Below are 26,868 nucleotides of genomic sequence, written 5' to 3'. Positions count from 1 at the left end.
GGGCATTAACACTGTCTCTAGGATTCCTCTCAGTCTATGATCCTATGTTGTTTTGATGTAGTGGCAAATTTCAGGTTACTTTACATAAATTTGCATGTCCAATCAGAAATCCCAAACTGTGAGTGTAGGAAACCCAATCAGTCCTTTAGTGCAGCCAGGTCCGGGTGAGGACTGTTAGAGCAGAGAGCGGTGGGGAGGAGCCAGGGGAAACGGCCAGGGAGCGGCACCTGTTCTGAGAGTCGCAGTCCTGGTGACCCATGGCTGATGGGGCCCAGGACCCTTCAGCTACTAACTGAAGGTCCTTTCTCTTCCTGCTTCTGAAGAGGTCTCTTGGCTTGCCAGCGTCAGCCACACCCCAAAAGGGAACAGCAGCCTCTGCCTAGCAACAGCTGCATCCTTCCCTCTGACGGGGACTCCACCATCACCCACCTTCTGGGAAACTGACCTCCCCGGGAGCTTCAGTTCTCCCTTTCAGGGGCTCCTAGCAGCGAGAAAGGTTTCCTTGGGCGTCTAACTACCTCCTGCTGCAGTTTCACTCCCCTGGGAAGCAGGGCCCACGGCAGCTAGCAGAGGGAAGAACAATATTGGCAGGAGAATGTGCCTGGCATCCAACTAATCCCGCGGCCTCTGTAAGTCTCTGACATCCCACTCAGCACCTGGGAGAGCGAGGATGAACACAAACAAGGGGAACGCGAAGGCCTTTGGCTCTTGGGCTAGAGAGCAAGTCCCAACCTGGGGAGCCTGACTCCTGAGAAAGCCCTGGCCCCAGAGGCTGGGAAAGGCGGGCTGGCATGGCAGGGCCTGGGAGGCCGGCCGGGCTGGGCTGGGCTGGGCTGGGGGCGGACAGCAGGGGAGAGTCCTTAGCCCCTTGCCTGGGAGTGGGGTGTGAGTGCAGAGGGGAGGGGAGTAGGGCAGGGAGTGGAATGGGCAAGAACCCTGGGCCCTCCTTGTCTTCCTTCCATAAGAAGGCAGATGAGTGTGCTGTGCTCTCTGGCCCGGATCCTAAAACAAGTCCCAACAACTGAGATGCAAACTGGCTCCTGGGAATCTGCTTACTTTGTTGGCCTTTGGCTAAGTCCTCCTTTCTCAACCCCTCCCCAAAGGCCCGGCTCTGAGGCTGGCCCGCCAGGATGTCTCACCAGAGGCCTTGATGGGTGGCCAAACCCCGGCAGCAGGAGTTCATGGCCCAGGGCACCAGGGGGGAGAAGGACAAGGACTGCTCCTGGGTAGGATAAGGTAGTCTGCTCCTCTCCTCCCAAGGTTCTAACCCCGAGTAACCATGAGATTTAGAACCACATCACCTAACACCTACTTCTCCAAATGGAGCCACCCTCCCAGAGGACCTTTCTCCCCTCCGGAATCACTCATCGTGGAACCACACAGGACCCAAAGTGGAAGGGAATGATAGCGCTTTCCAGTCCAACTGCTGAATTATAGAAACTGTCTTGGCCAAGGTCATACTGCAAGCGAAGACGTGCAGGGACCAAGACGTCCGGCCCAGGCCACGGGACCACAGCGTGGGCCTCGTGCACATTGGTTTCCCTCGCCTACTGCGGAGGAGCCTTGTTCCCTGAAGCTCAGGCCCCGGAACACGATGGAGGGCCCAGGCCACCTCATGCAGGAGGGCAGATGCCACCCAAGACACAGACCGTAGACTCTGAAAACAAAGTTGAACTTTGTGGGAATCTCCCCAGAGAGGAATGCGTGTGTCCCTCTGAGGTAGGAAGCACAGTAACCCAGGTTGTTCTTAGAGTAAGGTGACCAGACATCCCGATTTTTAACAATTTGTCCCGTGTCCCCCGGTGTTTTAAAAAAGTCCCGATTTTTGGAAAGAATCTTAGAGAGACAAGGGGCAAACATGAAAGTGAATTTTGTGTCGCTCTTTTTGCCAGACAAGGGGTCTCAGAGCCAGCTGACAAGTCTTGCAAGAGGGTCTACAGCAGGCAACCGGGATCCATTATCCCCAGAAGTACTGACCACAGAATGGCTGGACATGGACCCCCTTTTTAGTGTCCCTCAGTACCATCTCTGCCCCAGGCATATGTTTCCCACCATGACCTCTGGCAGACAATTGTGCTAAGGCAGGAAGACCTCTGGGAGACAGAACGGGAAGAAGAGCAATGGCCTTTACCGCCAGGGAGGGAATTCATCAGCCCAAGACCCCTGGTTCCTTAGAAAAGCGACCATCAAAAAGTAGCTGCTGGGCAGGCTGGGTGGACAGCGCTGACACCCCTGGGAAACTAGGCCCGAGGGAGGTGCGGGCTCTCTGTGCCCTTGGGACAGTGCCTGGGCTGTATCCTTATCCTGGGCCCACCTGGGATGAGGATGAGGCGGTTCCTTAAGGGGGGGCCGAGGTTCGGACAATCGCTCTCCTGGTCGGGCTAGGCCAGGGGAGTGTCGGGCATTCTCGGCATTCTTCTGACACCGCAGCAAGGACCCAGAGTCTTTTCTGCAGGCGCTGCCCTGGCCCCATTCCCTGCCCAGCCCTTCTCCCTCGGCCTCTCTTTAGTGCTCAGCCCATCGCGCTGCCCTCCTCCGATCTGCATCCCCTCAAAGCCAAGAAGGGTCGAGGCCCTGGTCTCGGCCTCTCCCACTCCCCCAGCCCCGCCGCCCCAGGCCACGGGAACTGCTAAGTGTACAGAGAGCCCGCGGCCGCCCCCGCGCCTGCGCTCTGCGAAGAGCCGCCCCACCGCAGCCACCGGGCACCGCTAAGCGGCACCGGACGGTGGGATGCGAGTGGGTTGGGGTGGGGTGCGCAGCTGGGGCAAGGTCAGCGCTTTCAAAGAGGGAGGGAGGCCGCCCCCGGAACATCCCCCTCTCCCGAAAGTTTCCCTTCCGGGGCCACGGAGTGTGCGCGGGGATGGCGCGGGGGGCTGAAGGGGGTGGGGTGGGGGTGGGCAGAGTCCCAACCCGACCCCAGGGGGAAGTGCGGCGGGAGGGGGAGGCAGACGGCGAGCTGCGGGCTGGAAGCCGCGCTGCCAGCTCTGAACCCAGGCGCCACGAGAGCCTCACCCTTCAAACCTCCCACCCCCAGCCCGTGCCTCACAGACCCCACCGCTCGCCGCCCTTTAAGTCCCAAGGAGGCCAGGACTCACCGAGATCAGGTGTCGTGCTGGGCCAGGGCAGGCCGGGGAGGCCGGGTCCATGGCCAAGGATCGGGGGCGAGGGTCTGAGAAGGGGGGCTGCTGGGTCCGCCTCTTGATGTCAAGGCTTTAAAGGGGCCAGGGGACTCCGCCCCTCTTCCAGGTCCCGCCCCCCGCCTCCCGCGCAGCCAATCCGAGCTCACCCTGGATGCACGCCCCGCCCAGCTCCTCCAGATGTTCCCAGGACGAGAGCTAAGTCTGCCCGCCGGCGCGCGCCGCTTCCGCCCGGGAGGGAAGGACTGCCCCTTCCCCCTTCTCCCCTCCCCCACTCCTCCCTGCAGAAACACTGTCCCCGGGCTGGGCCGGGTGGGCCTGGCAGAACCTCCTCAGGCCCGGGATACAGGACGCCAGGCTGGGTCGAACTGGGGTGAAATAGGGGCGCATCTATAGCACAGAAGACTAGGTGGGTGCGCATGGACCCACAGACAGGCGCGTCTGCTTCTGTGGGGCTGGGCGTGCACGTGTATATGTGGTTGTGAGCGCTGGGGTTTGTAATTTGCCTTCCTGCATACGTGTTAGAGGAGTAAATCTAAGGGCAGAGGCTTGAATGCCTCCTTGGCCTTAAATACTCCCGCCTCTCTTTTCTTCCTTCGGGATGGGGTCCTCCCAGTAATAAGGAAAATTGGGCGCCGGGAACAGATTCCACTCCTCTCAGAGCTTTGCTGGCCCGTTTCCTCACTGGTTTAGAAGGGAAGGCTGAGCAGAAAAAGCATAAAGCCTTGTGCTCAGCCACTTGCTGTCTCACTGGGGATGAGTCCCTTTCCTATTGAACTAACAAACCTCGAGCTTAAAAGAGGAAAAGCAAACAGCCCACTTAGGCTCTTAAGGACCCCAGAGCTCCCTTTGATCCCATTCCCATTGGTCCTTAGATAAACTTTGCCCTCATCTGGATCCCATATAATCTTCATAATCTGCATTGTCATGGACTGGCCCGGAAATGCAGGTTCTGAACTGGATCCTGCAAGGAAATAAAAAGGGATCCCTAGCCACAGTCTCTGTCCATTTTATTTAAATTGCTTCGGTTGCGGATGCATTAAAGCATCATGTTAGTAGTCAAAGGAACATAAAAGCCAAGGGAACATATGATCTTCAGATTGACTAGGATTAATCTAGAGTTCCTCTGAGAAGGCGGCTTCGTAATTTAAAATGGGATTTGGCCCTAGCCAGTTTGGTTCAGTGTATATAGTGTCAGCCTGCGGACTGAATGGATCCTGGTTCTATTCTGGTCAAGGGCATGTACATAGGTTGCAGGCTCAGTCACTGACAGCAGTCCGGGTGTGTGCCGGAGGCAACCAATCACTTTTCTGTCTCTTTCTCTCCCTTCCTCTTTCTCTAAAAATATCTTTGGGTGGGTGAGGATTAAAACACATACACACACACACACACACACACACACACACACAAATAAATAAATAAATAAATAAATAAATAAATAAAATGGGACTTAAAGGGTAGAGAAAAATTTTGTGTAAGATCCAGTCAGGGTAAGGACATAAAGGAGACTCAGATAGGAAAGAGCAAATTATCTATGTGGGATAGTGAGCAATCACTTTGGTAGGGTGTGAAGTGGGAGAAGTGCATGGAGGTTTTGTATGGAGATCAGAACCAGGATATAGATTTGACAGCACAGGTGATAAGTCATGGTGGATTCTTGAGCATAGGAGGTAGCTTGACTTTTTCAAATGCCTGAGGACAGTTATTATTGGAACCTAAAAGATGCCATGATGGTTATCTATACCAGCTCTTTCACCTTTGCTTTAAAGTTATTTCATTGATTTATTCTTAACATACAATTAAGCATACAGATCTTAGATGCTTCATCTTGTGAATTTCAACAGTAACATATGCCTCTGTAACTCCTCAAATAAGATACTGAAGCACTACTCCAGAAAGTTCCCACAGGTGCCTTTATAGTTTACTAAAGGCCTGGCGCATGGATTTGTGCACAGGAAGGGTCCCACCAGCCCACCCTGATAGAGGCCAATTGGGCTGGGCCGACTGGGGAGGGGATACCGTTTGGCTGGCCAACCCCACCCCTGATCAGGATGGGGGGCATTGGGGGGTGGAGCTGGCTGGGGGAGGGGACTGCAGGTGGTTGGCTGGCCAGCCCTGCCCCCTGGTCGAACTCCCAGTTGAACTCCTGGTAGGTGGAGGGGACAATTTGCATATTAGCCTTTTATTATTTAGGATTACTCTGCACCTAACAACACCCACCCTTCCAACCCCTGAATTCTATCACTTAAGTTTTTTTTTTGTTTGTTTGTTTTTAAATATATTTTATTGATTCTTACACAGAGAGGAATTGAGAGGGATAGAGAGTTAGAAACGTCGATGAGAGAGATACATCGACCAGCTGCCTCTTGCACACCCCCCACTGGGGATGTGCCCACAACCAAGGCACATGCCCTTGACCGGAATCAAACCTGGGACCTTTCAGTCCACAGGCCGACGCTCTATCCACTGAGCCAAACCGGTTTTGGTTCTATCACTTTAGTTTTTTTATCTGTTCTTGGATTTTTTTTTTATAAGTGGAATCATATAGTATGTACTTTTTTTTTTTTTTAAGGTATCTTGTTTTTTATTTGTCATCTTATAGCTCCCCACCATAACCACCCCCTACCCTCCCTTCACTGACCACTTTTGTAGGGCATAGGGGACCAGGGAACAAAGCTGGGGCCTGGCACCCCCACTAAGCTGCCAGCCCTGCCCAAGAGAACAAGTCACAAATACAAATTATCACGACAATTAGTGTCTGAACTTGGGAGATGGGCAAAGTGAGAGGCCCAGCCCTCATTGTCAGTTGGTCTATTTGCCGGTGATCTTGCTCTGGAAGCGATGATATTCCTTCAGCCTCAGGGAGTTGATGTTGATAAAACATCAGGTGACCAGGATGGGGATCCCAGGTTGTTTCACGTACTCCATCAGGTCACTGTGGCGGTTGTAGAACTCTGGCATCCTCCAGGGGACGATGACCTTAATCTGGGGGCCAGTGAGTAGCAGAAGAGCTCAAACCGGACCTGGTTGTTCGTTGCTCTTTCCTGTAGCGCCGTGGACACATACTTGGCTCCCTCTCGCTGAGCTACCTGCACTTGTTTGCGGGAGATGCAGATCTGGCCAGAGAGGTGCCCAGGAGGTAGCGGTCCTCATGCAGTGCACTACACTGGTCAGCAGGCCAGATGAACTCTTCCACAAACTCCTTGCTGATGTCCTCCATGAACACCTTTTGGGCCCCGAGCTTCAGCGCCTTCTTCCTGGCTTCCATAAAGCCTTCCTTCTGGCTGATGTTGGCCAGGTAGGCAATGACATCATAGCCTTGTTCCTTCAGCCACACGAAAATGCAGGTGTCCAGGCCACTACTGTAGGCCAGAACCACAGAGCCTTTGCCGGACATCTCTGGATAATGGTGTGGGTTCCTGGCTTCTGTTGGCATTGCTTGGCAAACCACTAGGGTCCGGCAGTGGTGGTGGCAGAGCAGGGTATTATGTACTTTTTAAAATATGTTTTTATTAATTTCAGAGAGAGGGGAAGAGAAAAGGGGAGAGAGAAAAAGAGAGCGGGAGAAACATTGATGTGATAAGAGAAACATCGATCAGTTGCCTCCTTGTATGTGCTCACCTGCACCCTTGGTATGTGCCCTGACTGGGAATCAACCTGGTGACCTTTTGGTGCATGGTATGATGCTCAACCAACTGAACCACACCAGCCAGAACTGCAACTATATTACTTAGCATAGTAATGTTTTCTTGATTCATCTCTTTGTAGTGTATTCCTTTTTATTGCTGAGTAATAGTCTACTGTATGAATTACAACACAATTTCTTTATTCATTCTCCAGCTGGATGGATATTTGTGTATTTCCAGTTTGGGCCTATTATGAATAAGGCTGCTAAAACATTCTTTTTCAAGTATTTTTATGAGCATGTTTTCATTTCTCTCACCTCTTTAAAACAATTTTTAAATATTTTTTTAAAACATATTTTATTGAGTTTTTACAGAGAGGAAGAGAGAGGGATAGAAAGCTAGAAACATTGATCAGCTGCCTCTTGCACACCCTCCACTGGGGATGTGCCCACAACCAAGGTACATGCCCTTGACCGGAATCAAACCTAGGACCTTTCAGTCCGCAGGCCAACGCTCTATCAACTGAGCCAAACCAGTTTTGGCTAAATATGTTTTTATTTTTATTTTTTTAGAGAGTGAGGAAGAGAAGAGAGGAAATCAATGTGAAAGAGAAATATCGATAGGTTGCCTCTTACATGCCCCTCACCAGGGTTAGAGCCAGCTGCCTCTTACATGCCCCTCACCAGGGTTAGAGCCAGCAACCTGGGCTCACCTTATTTCTCGATGATAGATAGCAGCACCTTGGGAATCCAGAAGCATTAATTAATTCTTATTTATTCAATCATCCAGAATTTATTGAATAGGGATCTGTGGGAGAGTCCTTTGTTTACAACAAAAATTAGACATGATTCTTTCCTCCAAAGGTTTAAATATCCCATAAACTCCATTTATCTTTTGCATTCCAAAGTCAGGGGGTAGATAAACCTTATCTATCAGGTATTTCTAAATACTTTTGGATATTTCCAAATAACTAAATTTTGGAAAGCAAACAGACCATCTAAATAATGTTTTACTTTTCATTCAGATGTTTACCATTGTTTAATAAACACAGCCAGAACATCTACACTTGTCAGAGCAAGTAAGTACCTGCCTTACTTGAAAGGCTCTTGCACACTTGCAAGTTTAAGCATTCAGATTTTGGTGGATTCTCTATGCTTCAGAAACCTTCGTCCTCATTGACAGGAGGTGAAAGAATGATATCTAATATTGCTCCATAGTTTTTTTGTATTTGATGAGACTTAAAACACTTTCATTCTCAATGGTATTATTCACTTAAATTATTTTAAAATGTATATAAGTTCCAAAGTTAGTTTTGAACTATTACCGTATATACCATACTAGTGGCCTGGTGCATGAAATTCATGCACAGAGGGAGGTTGGTCCCTCAGCCTGGCCTGCACCTTCTTCAGTCTGGGATCCCTCTCACAATCCAGAACCACTGGCTCCTAAGTGCTCACTTGACTGCCTGATGGCCCTAACTGCTCTCCCCTCCTAGCCTGATCCCCCTAACTGCCTAACTGCTTTCCCCTCTTGGCCTAACCCCCCTAACTGCCTATGTGCTCTCCCTTCCTCTCTGTGCCTTCAGACTCTGGTGCATGAGTGCTGAGAGCTCTCTGCCAAGGCCCGCCCCTGTCCTGATGCCCCCCCCTCTGGGCTAGGTTGCAGGCCTGTGCACACTTCTGAGGGGGTAGAGGGGGAGAGTGGGGACCTGTGGTGGCCTCATGTCCAGGTGACACAAGTCCCAGCCCCTATCCCCGCCCCCAGCTCCTGTGTGTGTGCAGCCTGGTTGTGACTGTGACACCGATAGAACCAATTAGCATATTACCTCTTCATTATATAGACTAGAGGCCCGGTGCACGAAATTCATGCACTTGGGGGGATGGGGTTGTCCCTCAGCCTGGCCTGCACCCTCTTGCAGTCTGGGAGCCCTCGGGGGATATCTGACAGTTGGACATCCTTAGTACTGCTATGGAGGTTGAAGAGGCTCCCACCACCACTGCTGTGCTCGCCAGCCATGAGCCCAGCTTCTGACTGAGCGGTGCTCCCTGTTGACCACCAGGGGTCAACTCCTGTGTTGAACGTCTGCCCCCTGGTGTCAGTGCACATCATAGGAACCAGACATTCTGTCATTTGGATGATTTGCATATTAGCCTTTTATTATATAGGATATTGTTCTTTGAGTTGTCTGTTATAAAACAAGCTAGGCTTCATAGGCTGCAAGCTGGAAACAAATCAGTTTTGAGGTGTGGTCTGCGCATATAGCGCTAATGACTAACTGGTAGATGGCATCTCAGAAACACACCCCCTGCCAAAACTGGTTAGTCTCAGTGGATAGACCATCGACCTGTGGACTGAAAGGTCCCGGGTTTGATTCCAGTCAAGGGCATGTACCTTGGTTGTGGGCACATCCCCAGTGGGGTTGTGCAGGAGGCAGCTGGTCGATGATTCTCTCTCATTGATATTTCTAACTCTCTATCTCTCTCTCTTCCTCTCTGTAAAAAAATCAATAAAAAACAAAAAAGAAAGAAAGAAACCTACCCCTTCACCACTCACCTCAGTACTTTGAGGTCTTTTGCTTCAATACCATGTGGGCATTCATTCAATGTTGGAATATCTCCTTTCCTCAGTTTGGCACTGGAACTATTTGGCCACTGTGTTACATTGGTTGTAACTCATCCCATCTTAGAATTCTTGATATGGTCAGGTGGTAACTGGCCTCTCAAAACATTTAAATAATCTGCTAGCTCTAGCAGGTTTGGCTCAATGGATAGAGTATCAGCCTGCAGACTGAAGGATCAGGTTCTATTCTGGTCAAGGGCACGCACCTCACTTGCAGGCTCCTTCGCGACCTGAGCCCTGATCTGAGACTTGTGCAGAAGGCAATAAATGATGTGTTTCTTTCACATCCATGTTTCTGTCTTTCCCCCTCTCTTCCACTATCTAAAAAAATCAATGGAAAAATATCCTTGGGTGAGCATATAAATAAAATAAAAAATATGTTATTCTCCAGGCTGGATTGACTCTAAGTGTGTTGTTGTTGTTGTTGTTGTTGTTGTTCTTCTTCTTCTTCTTCTTCAAGTATTTTTATTGATTTAAGGGAGGAAGGGAGAGGGAGGGAGATAGAAACATCAATGGTAAGAGAGAATCATTGTTCGGCTATCTCCTGCCCACCCCCTAATGAGGATCAAGCCCATAACCTGAGCATATGCCCTTGACAGGAATTGAACCCAGGACCCTACAGACCACAGGCTGATGCTTTATCCACTGAGCCAAACTGGCTAGGGAATCTAAGTGTGCTCTTGATGTCTTTCCTGCTCAATAAGAGGAATGAAGGAGTTGGTATTGGCTAACGTTTGGTCATTTACTGAATAGAAATAGATCTTTGCTATTGCTACTTAATTCTACATGGGACAATTAAGTTCCTTGGGTTCTGACAGCATTGCCAGTGTGTGCTTTGAAACTTATCTGGTATAGTTATGATGGATCTGCGGAGGTCTTTAAATGCCTTTTCCCTCATTTCAATCAATCAAAAATTCTTATTGAGTGCTTGCTATATGCCAGGTACTATGCACTAAATAACATGTGAGGTATGATAAATTAAGAAATTGAAAAGGTAAGCAGTGGAAGATCATACTTCATCCTAAGAGTGAAGGAGAGTCTTTGAATGGTTTTAATAAGCAGGAGGGTGGGATAACCAGAATTTCATTTTAGAAAAATCACCGTGGTTGCAGCGCAGAGCACAGAGAGAGTAAGGTTGAAGTCAGGGAGATCAGACAGAATGTTTTCATGGTAATTGAGGAAAATGAGAAATATGTTCTGGACTAGGAAAGTGATAGTGGTGATAAACAAAAGATGACTTCAAGAAATAAGCAGCTCTTTCTCGTGTGAGGACACGTCAAGGACATGTCAAGGACATGCTAGCTGTGAACTAGGAAGAGGGCTCTCACTGGAATGCAGCCATGCTGGTGTCTTGCTCTTGGCCTTCTCAGCCTCCAGAACTGTGAGAAATATTTATAAGCTACCTAGTACAGGTACCGTTATAGCAAGCTGAAAGGAGAAAGTGGTACCAAGAAGTAGCCAAATGTCTAAAAATGTGGGAGTGACTTTGGAACTGGGTAATGGTTAGAAGCTGGGAAATTTTTGAACTTCATGCTAGAAAAAAATCTACATTGCCACGAATATACCCTTAAGGGTGGTTCTGGTAAGAGCTCAGAAAGAAAACAGGGGAGTTGTAGAGAAAGCCTTAATCTTTAAGAATACACAAGTCATTCTGAAGAGGATGTTGATAGAAATATTTGGACAAAAAGGCCAATTATGACAAGGCCTCTGGTGGAAATGAGGAACATAACTGGAAACTGAAAAAAAGACCCAGAGTTCCCGTTACAGGAGAAACCCAGAGAGAGATTGGAGGCAATTCATCAAAATGGAAAAAAGCTAATTTTTCTGCTGGAATAAAACATGTAAAAAATTCCTAAAGGTATCTTTCTCTCAAAAACTTGACATTTATTATTATCATAGTTCACATGATTCCTTCATTGATTTTTAGATTATTTGAACATTAAAGGGACTTCATTTCATAAATTAAAATTGACTAAGACATATTTTCATTCTGTCCCTACTTAAAATAGGCTTACTCTTTAAGTTTGTGGTGCCCTGCTTACACTCATCATTTTGACTTTTCTATTACTGACCCCTCCAGTACATTGCTCAGTTTTTATTGTTGAATTGACACCCCTTCCTCTTTTAAAGCATAATAAACAGAAATTGCTAAAAATATAAAATAAACGTAGAGTCACCAAGTCTTGGGATGGGAAGTGGAGGAAAACAGAGAACTAAGCCAACACTGGGTAACTTGCAGAAGGTAGGCCACTCACTGAAATAAAAGATACTGGAAGTTTCATCAAGGAATAAGACTATAATAAATGATAAACTCTTTTTTTTTATTGATTGATTTTAGAGAGAGAGAAGGGGGAGAGGCAGGGAGGTGGGGGAGAGAGAAGCATCAATCTGCTGTTCCACTTATTTGTGTGTTCACTGATTGTAAATCTAAACTCTTAAAAACACCACCACCACCAGAGGAAGAGCAGGTTTGGGAGAGGACACGCTTACCTCCAAACATGCTGATACCGAAACACCTGGGGACATGCAAGGGGAAATGTCTACCCAACAGGTCAGAGCTTCCCAACTGTAATGCCTCAAGAAGAGTTTACAGATGTTACATATTGATCTTCTCAACTCTGAAGGCAGATGAGCTTCCTGTCAGAGAGCAGTCTCAGTGATGCTGGGTTGCTATGATGTGGAAAGCGCTGGGAAGCATTGATGTATAATGCTGTTGGATAAATAATTCTGAAGCTCAGGAAAGAGATCTCGACGACAGACAGATAAGAGATTTTTGAGTCATTAAAACATAGGTGGTAACTGAAACTATGGGATGGAGGAAATTATGCAAGGAGAGAGAGGGACTGGAACAGAATCCCAAGGACCAGTATATTGGGGAGGGGTTTCCAAAGGAGGAGGAAGAAAACTGGCCGAGTGCTGTCACTAGAGCCCAAGAGGTTTCCAAAAAAGACCAAATGGTTCCGATATTGCTGATGTCAAGCTGGATCAGGACTGAGACATTACACTGACTTTAGCCACATGTCATTAGTTATTAGCAAAACCAGATTTTGAAGGGGTGGGAAAAATATGTAATATAAGCAATAAACACAATTATTTAAAACTTTCAATAATTTTGGATATGCTATGAAGTAAAAGTTAGATAGGTAGGTGGGGTAATGGGGGATGAGAGTTATTTTAGAAAGACACTGCTTAATTTAATTTAATTTATTTAAAATATATATTTATTGATTTTTTACAGAGAGGAAGGGAGAGGGATACAGAGTTAGAAACATCAATCAGTTGCCTCCTGCACACCCCCCCACTGGGTATGTGCCTGCAACTAAGGTACATGCTCTTGACCAGAATCGAACCTAGGACCTTTCAGGTTGCAGGCTGATGCTCTGTCCATTGAGCCAAACCGGTTAGGGCTGCTTAATTTTATTTTATTTAAAAAAAATATATATTTTATTGATTTTTTACAGAGAGGAAGGGAGAGAGATAGAGAATTAGAGACATCGATGAGAGAGAAACATTGATCATCTGCCTCCTGCACATCTCCTAGTGGGGATGTGCCCACAAGCAAGGTACATGCCCTTGACAGGAATTGAACCTGGGACTTTTCAGTCCTCAGGCTGATACTCTATCTACTGAGCCAAACCAATTAGGGATCATCACTGATGTTTCTATCTCTCCCTCTCCCTTCCTCTCTGAAATCAATAAAAATATATTAAACATTAAAAAAAAATCAATAAAAATACATTTTTAAAAAATTGAATAATATAGAAGCAATTATTTGCTTCATTTCCCACTTCCAGTAATGCATTATTTTAATCTTTTGGCTGATGTTTTGATAGGACTAAATATGCTTTTCTGCTATTCTTTGATTTTTCACTTTTGGATTTACTTTATTATCTAGGTGTATATTCTCTTTTTTTAAAAAAATATGTTTTTGTTGATTTGAGAGAGAGGAAGGGAAAGGGAGACAGAAACACTGATCAACTGCCTCCTGCCCACCCCTTAGTAGGGATGGAACCTGAGAGCTGAGTATGTGCCCTGATTGGGAACCGTGACCTCCTGGTTCATAGGTCAATGCTCAACCTCTGAACCACACTGGTTAGGCTTGGCTGGACCTCATTTCCAGGTCTGAACACATAACTTGAAGAAGCACAATAGCTCCAAAGCCCATGCTCTTTTACACTGGCTCCTCAGAGTCTCTTCTCAATCTTGATTTCTGCCACATCTCAAGGCCTAACAGCCAAGGCTCAGATTCTGCAACAATATAACCAATGTTCTACACACCTGCTGTGACCTTAGGAAAGTCACTTACCCTTTGTGTTCAGGTTCCCTCTCTATAAAATGAGGATAATATTTCCTACCCCATAGGGTTATTTCAAGGATTACAAGTTGTCTAGTATATGGTATTCTATTATTAGCATTGTTCTTATTACTAACGAGACCTCTTTTAGTTCTTCCTATTTCAGCCCTCAGACCTAGGACATAGTCCCCTCCTATCATATCCACTTATTTTAGTAATTTACTACTCATTAAATCTTAGTCATTCTATATGCATGACTTCCAGATTTTTATATTTAGTCTTGATCTTTCAAAACATCAATAATTAAGACCTTGAATACTAGCACTGTCCAACAAAACTTTCTGCAATAGCCCAGCCAGCATGGCTCAGTGGTTGAGTGTCGGCCCCTTAACCAAGAGGTTACAGGTTCAATTCCCAGTCAAGGCACATATCCAGGTTGAGAGCTCAGTCCCAAGTAGGGAGCATGCAGGAGGCAGCTAATCAATGTTTCTCTCTTACTGATGCTTCTCTCTATCTCTCTCCCTTCTTCTCTAAATTTTTTTTTTAAATCAATAAAAACATATTTAAAAACCCTACAACTTTCTGCAACAATGGAAATTTGTGCTAATAGGGTAATCACTAGTCACATATGGCTACTGAACACTTGAAATGTGGCTAGTATGATTGAGGAGCTGAATTTTAAATTTTATTTAATTTTAATTAACTTAAATAACAAGCACTTACTGTATTAAAGTGTTAGTTTAGACACTGGATAAAGGACAAGAGTAAGGCACTGAAGGCTTTTAAGAGAAAGAACACTGGCAGCAGGACAGGGGCTGGATTGGAGGGTACATGACAGAAACCCAGGTTGGTGCCAATCACATAGATAGAATGGGACTTACATGTTATTGTAGAATTTGTTGCACTTTGTGACTATTTCAATGTATGGATTTTTATTTATTTATTTTTTTTAGGCTAGTCAAGTGAAGCAGTAGGAGTGGAGAAGGAACAAAGAAATCTAGAACTGGCTGTGATCAATTAGTTGTAAGACACCACTGCACTCGGACCAGCCTCAATGTAGGGAATATTAAGTGAGGAGAGTCAACTGAAGTTTGTAGCTTGGAGGATGTCACCATTGAGATAGGATTAGGTTTATTTTTTTAAAATATATTTTATTGATTTTTTACAGAGAGAAAGAGAGAAGGGTAGAGAGCTAGAAATATCGATGAGAGAGAGACATCGATCAGTTGCCTACTGCACACCCCCTACTGGGGATGTGCCTGCAACCAATGTATATGCCCTTGACTGGAATTGAACCTGGACCTTTCAGTCTGCAGACCAATGCTCTATCCACTGAGCCAAACCAGTTTTGGCAGGATTAGATTTAGAATGAGGGTAATGAGTTTGTATTTGGGATATGTTGAATTTGCGATGTCTAAAAAATACCTGGGGGATATGACTATATAACAGGAAAAACCTTCATCTGGAACTGTGGAGGTGGGGCTACCAATATTTTTGGAGGTTATTACTATACTAGTGACCCGGTGCACGAAATTCGTGCACATTAAAAGGGAATTAATTAGAGGAAATATTTTAATATTGCTATTTGCCCTTTCTCTATAATAGAAGTGTCAGAGATGAAAGAAAATTAGTAAAATATAAATGAAAATCTTCTTCCTGTCAGAGTCTGGGGCACACTATGGGAACCAGAGTCAAATCCCTGCTCACCCATGTTCGCCCCGAAATCATGCGAGACCTAGACCCAGCCAGCTCCACCCATGTCAAGCCCCACTGGGTAGGGGGCACGACTTCAGGTCACCTGGCCCGGTGCTAGGGCAGGGAGTGTGGCCTGAGGTCTCCTGGCCCAGTTCAGGGGGCATGACTTAAGGTCCCTGCCAAGCCCTGCATGGCAGGAGGTGTGGCCTCAGGTCCCCCGCCTTGACGCTGGATCAGGGGGTGCAATCTGAGGTCCCCCATCAAGCCCCACTGGGCAGGAGGCACGGCCTGAGGTCCCTTGTGAAGCCCCACCGGGCAGGGGGTGCGGTCTCAGGTTCCATGGCCGGGCACCGGGACATGAGGCGCGGCCTGAGGTACCCTGTGAGGCTCCGCTGGGTGGGGGATGCAGCCTGAGTTCCCTGGCCTAGCACTGGGATGGGGGCGTGGCCTGAAGTCCCCTGTCAAGCCCCACCAGGCAGGGGACGCAGCCTCAGGTCCCTGCTGATGGCTTGTTAAGGCTCGTTACAGGAACTCTGCCTCTGCTGTGGGTGCAGCTATCTTGTTATGGCATGACAATTTGCATATTCCATCTTTATTAGATAGGATAGGTAGTTGTTAAAGGAATGGAAGTGGAGGAACTCACGCAGGAAAAATGTTAGATGACAGGATAGAACCGTCAGTGTGGTCTTTGCTTACATCAGAATCATCTGGGATGTTTGTTAAAAGAGATTCCTCATTGTGAATGTATTTAATGCCATGGAATTGTGCACTTAAAATGGTTAAAATGATAAATATGTATATCGTACCACAACTTAAAAAATGCAAAAAGCAAAACAAAGCATTCCAGACCCAAATCACTATGTTCTTGAAGATGAATCCTGGAATCACCAAGTAAAAGTTCAAAATTAAAAGTTGAACCAAATGCCTAAGGGGTAGTAAAAAACTAAGAGAGAGAAGAGAATAAGAGAAGGTGGAGAAACCAAGGGAGAGCAAGAGGTTCAAGAAGAGCTCAGTATTGTTCACTGGTGTCACTGCCCAGGAGGAAGACTGAAAAGAGGCTCCAGATTTGGTATTCAGGTGGCTATTGATGAACTGGGGTCCCTCAGCCCCGCCTGCACCCTCTCCAATCCGGGAGCCCTCAGGGGATGTCCTCTGCAGAAGGCGACCAGGCTGATCAGAGGAAGGCACCACCCCCATCACCCTGCTGCTGTGTGTAACCGGGAACACAGACCCTGCTAATGCCTGGGCTCAGCTGACAACTTAAAGAATGTCCATGTGCCTTCCCAGGAGGCCCCCTACAATATACAACCTCATTTCATTTACACCAGTTGGATTTTGGGTTCATAATTTAAAACTTTTATTTATATATTTATTAATTTATTGGATGACATTAATAAAAAATATATAGGTTTCAGGTGTATAATTCTATAACACATCATTTATATATTGTACTAATAGCCTGGTGCCAAGTACCGGTGGGGTACCTCAGCCTGGCCTGCACCCTCTTGCAATCTGGAACCCCTCGGGGGATGTCGGAGCTGGTTTCGGCCTGATCCCTGCAGGCCAGGCTGAGGGACCTTCGTGCACTGGGCCTCTAGTATGCATACAGGATCCCTGGTTTATTTCTTCCCACCTTCCCCTCTCCCCCTTGAGATTTATAAATCAGTTATAAATGATTATAACTTCTATTATAGAGTTATAAATCAGTTTTCCATGTTTCCATGCCAGGGGTTTCTGTTCCTGCTTTGAGAGTCTGCCCCCTGGTGGTCAGTGCACATCATAGCTACTGGCCAGTTGACTGGTTTAGATTCTTTTATATATCTACACTAATAAAAGAGTAAGATGCAAATTGACCATATCTTCACTATGCCCACCAATCAGGAGTATGCAAATTAACTCAATAAAGATGGGTTAATTTGCATACTTAAGCACCAATTGCCTCAGCTGCTCTGGGCCTTTGGGCAGCATGGGAAGGCGGGAAGGCATCTCCAGGCTGGAGTGAAAAGGCGGCTCTGGCCAGAGTGAAGGCGGCAGCCAGGGGAAGAAAGGCCCATTCTTGCACGAATCTTTGTGCATCCGGCCTTTAGTCTATATAGGTAGGTAAGAAAGTTCTGCTTTTACCCACTCTATATAGACTAGAGGCCAGGTGCATGGAATTCGTGCACAGGTAGGGTCCCTAGTGGCTGCCAGCTGCTGGTAGGGGCCTTCCTTCCCCCAGCTGCCTGCCCCTGCCACCAGCCGGGGCCTCCCTTTGCACCTGCCTTGACCTGGCACCGCCTACTCACCTGCTCCACCACCCCACTACAGTCCCGCTCTCATTGGGGCCCATTGGGGCTGGCAGTGACTCCACTGTCACCTGCTTCCAGCACCCCTGGTGGTCTGTGCACATCTAACTCCCTATCAGTCAAACTCCCACCTGTGGGGACAATTTGCATATTAACCTTTTATTATATATAATAGGATTGAATGTTCACTACCTGAAGTCAAGTTTCCTGCTGTTTATTCACTTCTACATCTCCCTCAATAATTTAGATATTTTAAATATCTTTTAAATGTCAGCCAGTCCATCTTGCTTAGTGTCTGTAGCTTGGTCATGTTGAGGATTAAGACCTGCTCTGGAAGATAAGAGATTTTTCCTATTTATGCTCACTTTTAGCCAGGCCAGTGACTGTTTTTTCAAATTGTATAGTGAGGTTTTGCCTGAAGGATGAGTAAAGTCATTAAGAGGCCAGATCAGAATCAAGGGGCCCAGGGAACTGATGCATTCTAAGGCTAGCCTGGTTTTTATAAATAACCACCAAAAGCAGCTCCTTCCATATCCCAGAAACAGGATCATTTTCTCTAGGCCAGTCAGCCCAGCTCACTGCTCCACAAATGCATTCTCCTTCAGAATCATCCTGGACAATGAGGAACAATACTGATTTTTTCATTTTGCCAAAAGCTTCTGCCAGGTTTTGAAGCAGGCTTTTAAGGAGAGTGGACATAATTCTCAGAATAAAAGCCTTTCAGTATCTCTTCACCCTCTCATCTTACTATCTCAAGGATCTTAACCTGTTCCCTTCATTTCCTCTGTCAGTAATTCAGGAATTGGATGAGTCTCTGTGGTTTGTTTTGCCCTGAAGAGCAGAAGGCTTCGGTCCCAGCTGGTGTTGCCAAAGCAGCATACTAATTCCATGCCATGGTCCTGGGTCAAGATCTGTACAATCTGACCGGCCATATCACCTCGGATGGCAAGGGAATGGAAGTGGTCAAAATCGTGGAGGCCCAACTTTCGAAGACGCCTTGCAGCTGCCCGATAACATTTCCAGGGCTGTGGCTCCACAAGGAGGTAGTGGCAGAGGGAGGAGAGGTGGGCCAGAAACTCCCACAGGCCATGGTCCCCATGGTTCAGATGAATCCACATGGTTATGGACATGCAGAAGCCAATGTCAAAAACCGAGCGCCCAAACTGGCTTAAGAAAGAGCTCAAGAGAACTTTCCGGCTCCTTTGATTCATGAAGTCCAGGGTAATAAAAGTCAAGGCATCAGGAAAAGGGCATTCTTTTTTAGCTCGTTCCACCAGGACTGGATCTATGTCACAGCAGAGAAGACGGAGTTCTCTTGAGGCATCTGAGTGGGTCTCCCCATTGCGCAGGAAAAGGAAGTGTTTGTACAGAGCCACACTTAGATCCTAGAGGAATCCAAAAGAGCTTTGTCATTGCAGCTTTCAACCAGTGAACAGAAGAGAAACTTATTTCTTTTATTTATTGTTGACAGTATTACAGATGTATAAATTCTTTATCTTTTAAATATTTCCCCCCATCACTATTTATCCCTCCATACTCTCTTCTATCCCCTCCTTCCCCCACCATTGCCACACTTGTCCATGAGTTCTTTCTTTGTAAAATTTTATCCTCTTATCTATTGAGACTGCCACCTACTCCAGGTTTTAGAGGGTGTGAGGCTCTAAACTATACCCTAAGGAGCCTGTCTGTAGTTTCCACAGAGTATGCTCTGAGCACCCTCCAGGGGGGAGAGGCTGTAATGAATCATCCCTAAGCTTTCCTGACTGATGGCAGACTGGATAGTATGATTGAAAGTTACAGCATAATAGATGCAGAAAAAAAATAGTATTTTCCAGCTTAATATGCTGGTAAACTCCCAATCTTTTTCTTTTTTTCCTTTTGGGTATCTCTCAGACTTCCAGGAGAAGGAAAGGATTCCAGGGGCATCACTGGTGTTCTTACCAGGAAGATGAGGAATAAGCAAACACCGTCTTATAAAAACCTGCTTCTCAAACCTGTTATTAGGAAAGTGGATCCCAAAAAGTCCTCATCTAGCCTTCACTCTACAGTTTGTTTCACTACCAGTCCTATGCTTCACCTCCCCTTCTGAGACTTATTCTGCTTCTGCCTCCATCACTCCCAAAAGCCACTGCTGACCTCCTTCTTCAGTGGTTGTTGATTTTCACCTTCTTAGCACTTTTTTTTTTACTCTTAAACAAGTCACTATCCCTTTCTCTAACTTTGACTCCTATAACCATTATTACTAACAAATGTGTTGTTTTATACATTTTTTTTCTTCTAGGCATTTTCCTATTCATGGCCTCATTTGCTCTATGCAATAATCCTGTGAGAAAATACTTATGCCTTTTGTGCAGGTGAAGAAAGCATGGCTGGAAACAAACCAGATGTCTTATAACAGTACATGAATAAATAAATATGATGTAGACATTAAGATGGAATACTAAGTAGCAGTTGAAAATGAAGGAATTTAGGTAAGTGCAGTAATATGAATGACTCTCACAAATATATAATACTGAGTAAAAGAAAAAGGCATAAAAGAAAATACATAATAAGCTCCCATTTATTTGAAGTTTAGAAACTGATAAAATTAAACTTCATTGTTTAGGGGCACAAAGCTAAAAAGAAACAATAAAAGTCAGACTAGTTCTTACCTCTGGGTAGAGAGAGGGGGTTATGAATAGGAAAAGACATATGGGGGACCTGTGGGCTACTGAAAATATTCTTGTTCTGGAAAGTAGTCATAAAGGTGTCTGCTTCAGAATAATTCATAAGTGATTTATGTTTCATGCACTTTTCTCTATGTGTGGTATAATTCACACACACACACACACACACACACACACACACACAAACAAAAAAAACCAACAACAACACCGTTCAGAGGCTGGTGACTTTACTTGTCCAATGTCACACAGCAAGAGTTAGGCTACATTAGATTCTTTCTTCAACATCAGGTTCCCACTCTTCAATGTGCATACTCATAATTTAGGGATCTTGTTAAAAACTGGTTTAGCAAATTGGAGTTGAAGCTGAGATTATTTCTAATAATCTAACTTCTAAGTCATGCGGATGCTGTAGTTCAAAGAACACATTTTGAGTAGGAAGGTTCTATATTATGCTACTTAATTTCCTCCCCATCTATTTATTTCTTCCCTGTCTCCCTGCTCCTATCTGATCTTGGGTGTGCCCATGCATGACCAGTCATTTTGTCACATCAGTCCCTCCTCCACCACATCTCTTCATTCTCTCCATCCTCAATTCTCCAGTCCTAGAGTCCCCTAGAAGCTTAAAAAAGAAAATACAGACTCAAGGGCTTAATATCCCGAGATCCAGATTCAGTAGATCTAGAGGGGGGGTCTAGGAGTTTTAAAATTTAAACAAAGCACCCCATAAATTATGGCACATCTGCACAACAAAATATTATGAAGCTGCTGAAAAGAATGAAGTGACATATGATTGATCTTCAAATTATTAAATGAAAAGCAAGGTGCAATACAACATACAGTTGATGTATTATAGAATTGTACACCTGAATCCTATATAATTTTATTAACCAATGTTATCCCAATAAATTCAATAAAAAAGAAAGAAAAAAACAAAACAAAAACAAGGTGTAAATAGTGTCTATTATTTATAATTCTAAAAGAGGAAAATATTTATACTTGTATACACACAGGATGTATACCCAAGAAATTATAGCAGTTGCCACTGTATAGGGGGAAAGGAGGATTTAAGGTCAGTAGAGACTTGCTCCCTAAATGTACAACCAGGGTTGGGAACTACTACCCTCTTTCACTGCAACTATGTCCTTGCCTGTAATATGTATATACACAGAGAGATTATTATGATCTCTGAATGCATAATAATCTGGCCACTCAGTGTGTGTGTGTGTGGCCTGGTGCATGAATTCGTGCATGGGTGGGGTCTGGCCAGCTTGGCCAGGGAGAGGAGACACAGGGGTTGGCCGGCCTGTGTGCTGGTCGAACTCCTGGTTGAGGGGAAAATTTGCATATTAGCTGTTTATTATAAGGATATACACTGAGTGGCCAGATTATTATGCATTCAGAGATCATAATAACCTGGCCACTCAGTGTATACACCCTGTCAACTTTAAAATCTCCTGTGGTTTACTAATGCCTTTCATGAAACCCCAAGCCTTAAAGCTAGTCTCTTCCATTGCTTTCCCCCTGTGACTTCCTATATCATTATAGTGGAGAAATATTTGCAGGAGACACACAGACACTCATTTGCTCATTCCAGCTTCCAGTCTGTATCCAAATGTCCCCCCCTCCTTGATCAGTTGTGTCTCTATAGCCTTCAACCTTCCACCAAAATTCCTTCTGACGATGACCAGCAACACAATAAAATTCTCCGCACCCTCTCCCACTCCTGGAGGCGGAGTGAGGGCATTAACTTGTGAAGCATTTGGTGTCAGAGAGACATTTCGCTATTTTATATGTGGTTTTACTATAACCATTATACACCTAAGAATGCTTTTCGGTAAGAAAACATAGCAATGCCATCCTTCAGGAGGCTGCTGTATTTTTACTTCTCGATCCTCTACACGGTTTACTCTAAACCCAGTGCTTTTAAAATAAATATCAACTTGACTCCAGGTTCTGTTCTGCACTGCAAGGCACAAGAATCTTAAATCCAGGCACGATTCTGTCAGCTCTGGCTTATCTCTTCCAGTAAACACATCCCAACCCCAGTTTCCAAACCGAGGTCTCCGGAAGCCCCCTTTCCCCAGCCAAGTCGCCACCCACGCTGGACAGAAGGCAAGCACCAGGAGCCCAGACACGGTGGCCCTTCCCACCGGAGTCTGGCCTAGAGGTGGCGAACGCGGAGGCGGGGACGCGAGAATTCGGAACGTGGCTGAGAAAAAATCCGCCAGGAGAGTCCTAAGAGAGAAGGCGGTGGGGCCTTGGAGGGCAGCTGGGAGAGCCCGGAGTAGATCAACGTGGCGTCTATACCTTTAAGCATACAGGCCAGAATCCCAGCGGACCTGGGGGCAACCAACCGCTGGCCTGCCGACTCCGACCCTCCCCTGTCACTCACCCCGGAGTTACACCCCACGTCCAGCCCCAGAATGGGCTTCTTCTCGGGCCCCTGAGGGAAGAGCCGGCCCAGCAGCTCCGGAGGCAGGAGGCGGAGCCGCTGCTCTGGGGAGTGGAAGCGGGAATAATGAGGGAAGTTTCCGAACGGGGCGGCCCCGGGTTCCAGAACTCGCGGTTCCTCTTCCGCCTTGGCCTCCTCTGCGCCTCCTGGGTTCTGTTCCGTGGGCGCCGCCATTTTTCTCAGTCTGTTCCTCCGCCCGGCGGAACCGGAAGCGGGGACCCGCGGCCGCGGCCAGTGCGCCTGCGCTGAACGGCCAGGCGCGCGGGGACGAAGGCGGCGTCGCCGGGCCTCCGCGGACACCGGAGTTTGCTTTGCCTTACGGAGCCCTCCCCTAACCTGGGGAGTGGTTAGTAACGGCATCCCATTGTCCAGATGAGGAAACGAGCAGAGAGGGTGTGGTCTCCCCAAGCGAACAGTTTCAACGTGGACTATCAAACGAGGAGTTTGTTGGGACCTTGGGAATCCATTTTGTTCCAACTTCCTTCCTTTACAAATGTATAACGTGAGACCCAGGGAGTGGAATTATTTGTCCAGGGTCACGCAGCGAAACTGTGACACAGGAATCTGCACCCGGTTTGTCCGATGATGCTAGAAAAGGGTAGTCAGGGGCCATGTGCCACTGGTGCCAAAAGACCCACGTGGCCCAGCCTGCAGAGGTGGGACAGGTGGGCGGGGCGAGTGTAACTGAGCTTCTTGAGAGGCAAGGACTAGGCCTGAAGAGCCAGCACTAAGAGTGCTTACCAAGTATCAGACACTTTTCTAAGCTCTTCACATGTGTTAACTCCTTTAGTCCTCATACAAACTGTGGGGGAAAGAACAACAAATATTAGTATCCCTTTTATGTAGATAAGACATTGGGGCACAAGGAAGTAACTTGCTCAAGGTCACACAGTTAGAAATGGTAGTATCAGCATTTGAACCCAGGCATTTTGGCTCCAGAGGGTGTGCATGCAACCATTATGTTCTTCACAGCCTTGAATTCTCTATGCCTTAGCATAATGCTTGGGCCACAGATGCTCAATAAAAATTTGAATGAAAACTCAATATCAACAAATGCTGCAGGGAAAGTTGGCTATTCATATGTAAAAGAATGAAACTAGACCCTTATCTTACACAAAAATTAACTCAAAATGAATTACCAACTTAATCATGAGACCTGAAACTGGAAAAAAAAAAAAAAATAGGGAAAGCCCTCATGACATTGATCTTGGCAATGATTTCATGTATATGAAAACAAAAGCAAAAATAGTTAAGTGAGACTATATCAAGCTAAAAAAGCTTATGCACAGCAAAGGAAACCATGGAGAGAGTAAAAAGGCAACCTACAGAATGGGAGAATATATTTTCAAACCATGTATCTGCAAAGGATTAATTTCCGTACTATATAAAGAACTCCTATAATGCAATAGCAACCCTCCCCCCCCCCCCATAACCTGATTTTAACATGGTCAAAGAACTCGAATTCACATTCCTCTAAGATATACAAATGGACAACAGGTATATAAAACAATGCTCCATGTCACTAATCACCAGGGAAATGCAAATAAAGACCAAGACCACAACAAAATATCACTTCACATCTGTTAAGCTGGCTCTTATAAAAACAACAAAAGACAAGTGTTGGCAGGACGTGGAGCATTGGAACCCTGTGTGCTATTGGTGGGAATGTAAAATGGTGCAGCTTCTATAGAAAACACTATGGAAGTTTCTCAAAATATTAAAAATAGAGCTACCATATGTCCCAGCAATCCCATTTTTAAAAATTTATCCAAAAGAATTGAAATCAGGATCTTAAAGAAACATTAGCACTCCCATGCTCATTGCACTGTTATTCAAAATTAGCCAATATGTGGAAACAAATGTCCATCAACAGATGGATAGATTTATATATCTCTGTGTGTGTGTGTGTGTATGTGTGTGTGTATGAATATTATTCATCTTAAAAAGAAAGAAGTAAATTAGAATCAAAGAATAGAATGGTAGTTGCCAGCCACTGGGGGAGAGGGAAAGGAGGAATTGTTAATCAATGGGTATAAATTTCAGGTATGCAAGATGAAATTTGCATAAGTTTTAGAGATCTGTACAGCATTATGCCTATAGATAACTATACTGTACTGCATATTTAAAAATACGTTAAGAGGGCAGATCTTATTTTAAGTGTTCTTATCACAATTAAATAATTTTTTTTTTAGAAAAAGCAAACTCAATAAAGGATTCAAGGGATTAACTTTCCTGGTGACTAAAGCCAGATCAGTTTTGCAAAAACAAGAATGGAAATGGAAGAGAGAAAGGAACCAAACTGAAATAGACATGATGGAATGGAGCTAGGCAGAATGTGGACTGAGCCAGAGACAGGAAAAAACAGCTGATGAGGAGAGAAACTAAGGGGTCAGTCTAGATAGCAGTTTCAAATCAGAAGCCAGAATGGCCCAGACTATCCAACTGGGTCAGCCAGGGTTTGGCAAGGTGTGCTGACCTCTCCACATCTGGCCAGCTGTCTTAAAGAGGCCAGTGGTTTGCTGAACTTTCAAGGGACTGAAGCATGGACCCTGCAGACAATGCCATCAGGGTAAAAACAGGCCTTGTATCTTTTCCTCTCAATTTTTACTTCATACTTTCATCTCTGCCTGATTTATTTGGGGACATAAGTTAATGACCAAAAGTCACAGTGGAATTGAATAAACCACAGTACTCTGCACAAGAAAAAGGGTATGTATAATTTCTGTTCCCAGTGTTTGACAGATTATGGTGAGCTGAGCTTACCCCTTTGATGATGCTAACACAAACACTTGACAGCCCTTAATTTTCAAGGCGCTAGAATCACCTTGCTTTAGTAAACACTGTTTTTGTTTGCTTGTTTAAACACATTGTATATATAATTACACACATTGCACACTCACAATTTGCCAGGAAAGAGTTTAATTTCCTTAAGGATTAAGGACATGGGCAAGTTTTTGAATTTTTTTTTTTTTAAATATATATATTTTATTGATTTTTCTTACAGAGAGGAAGGGAGAAGGATAGAGAGCTAGAAACGTCGATGAGAGAGAAACATCGACCAGCTGCCTCTTGCACACCCCCTACTGGTGATGTGCCCGCAACCAATGTACATGCCCTTGACCGGAATCGAACCTGGGACCTTTCAGTCCGCAGACCGACACTCTACCGCGGAGCCAAACCGGTTTCGGCAAGTTTTTGAATTCTTAAAACACTTTGTCAGAAAAAAAAAAAGGCATCAGGTCTACATGGTAAAAGGCAGGCTCCTCTTGATCCTGGGTCTTCGAGAAGCAAAGACAGGGGCGGGCCTAAAATACCCCGGAGGTGAGCCCATGAAGAAGCATGTTAGCTTGACCTAGTCTGGTGACTTTTTAAACTTTTATCCATTTTTCAGAGCCTAATTGGTCCAGATGACCTGACCATACTCAGCTCCTGGTCCTGGGGCCTGAGTGACCAGTCCCAACACTTCAAGTAGCTGTAGCAGCACCTAAGAGTACACTCTGCACTGCAGTTGGCCAGGGTTTGTGGAGCCCAGTGCTTATATAATTGTAGGGGTGGGATGTTTTAAATAAAAAAATAACAAATATAAAGATACATGTCAAAGTGAATAGTATTTATCTATAATAATAAAAGGATAATATGCTAATTAGACCAGACATCATTCCAGATGTCCTTCCTGACAAAGCTGGGGCCCGAGAGAAGCCAGCCCGGGTCTCAGGTGCCAGAGAGAAGCCAGTGCCGGTAGCCGGGGAAGGAAGGCCTACTCTTGCATGAATTTTCGTGCATCAGGCCTCTAGTTTACAATAAGAACATAAATCCCAACAAATTACACATTTTAAAAAGCTGACACAGCTGAAACTGATTTGGCTCAGAGCATTGGCCTGTGGACTGAAAGTTCCCAGGTTTGATTCCGGTCAAGGGCATGTACCTTGGTTGCGGGCACATCCCCAGTGGGGAGTGTGCAAGAGGCAGCTGATCGATGATTCTCTCTCATTGATGTTTCTAATTCTCTATCCCTTTCTCTTCTTCTCTGTAAAAAATCAATAAAATATATTTTAAAAAAATAAATAAAAGCTGACACATACCACAAACATTAC

The 26,868-nt window shown here is 45.6% G+C and overlaps 3 protein-coding genes across 4 annotated transcripts in view; all 3 read right to left on the bottom strand.

Moving 5' to 3' along the window:
• NCKAP5L (NCK associated protein 5 like) overlaps positions 1–3,225 on the bottom strand; it is a 36,029-nt gene extending 32,804 nt beyond the window's left edge. For both annotated transcript variants that reach the window (XM_084877353.1, XM_084877352.1), the window contains exon 1: positions 3,096–3,225. The gene's annotated coding sequence lies outside the window, so the exon portion shown is untranslated. The remainder of the gene's footprint in view (positions 1–3,095) is intronic.
• RACGAP1 (Rac GTPase activating protein 1) overlaps positions 1–26,868 on the bottom strand; it is a 190,894-nt gene that overhangs the window by 19,846 nt on the left and 144,180 nt on the right. The gene's annotated exons all lie outside the window — the stretch shown is intronic.
• BCDIN3D (BCDIN3 domain containing RNA methyltransferase) lies at positions 16,705–22,961 on the bottom strand. The gene is made up of 2 exons (XM_084877141.1): positions 22,715–22,961; positions 16,705–19,041 (listed from the first exon to the last, which is right to left on the bottom strand). Exons 1-2 carry the CDS (start codon positions 22,946–22,948, stop codon positions 18,418–18,420), a joined length of 858 nt encoding a protein of 285 aa, XP_084733267.1. The 5' UTR covers positions 22,949–22,961; the 3' UTR covers positions 16,705–18,417.

This window comes from Pipistrellus hanaki (assembly GCF_964339955.1).
Source record: "Pipistrellus hanaki genome assembly, chromosome: 3".
NCBI classification, from domain to species: domain Eukaryota; kingdom Metazoa; phylum Chordata; class Mammalia; order Chiroptera; family Vespertilionidae; genus Pipistrellus; species Pipistrellus hanaki.
Note: the sequence above shows the minus strand (reverse complement) of the source record. Positions and strands in the feature narration are given on the sequence as shown.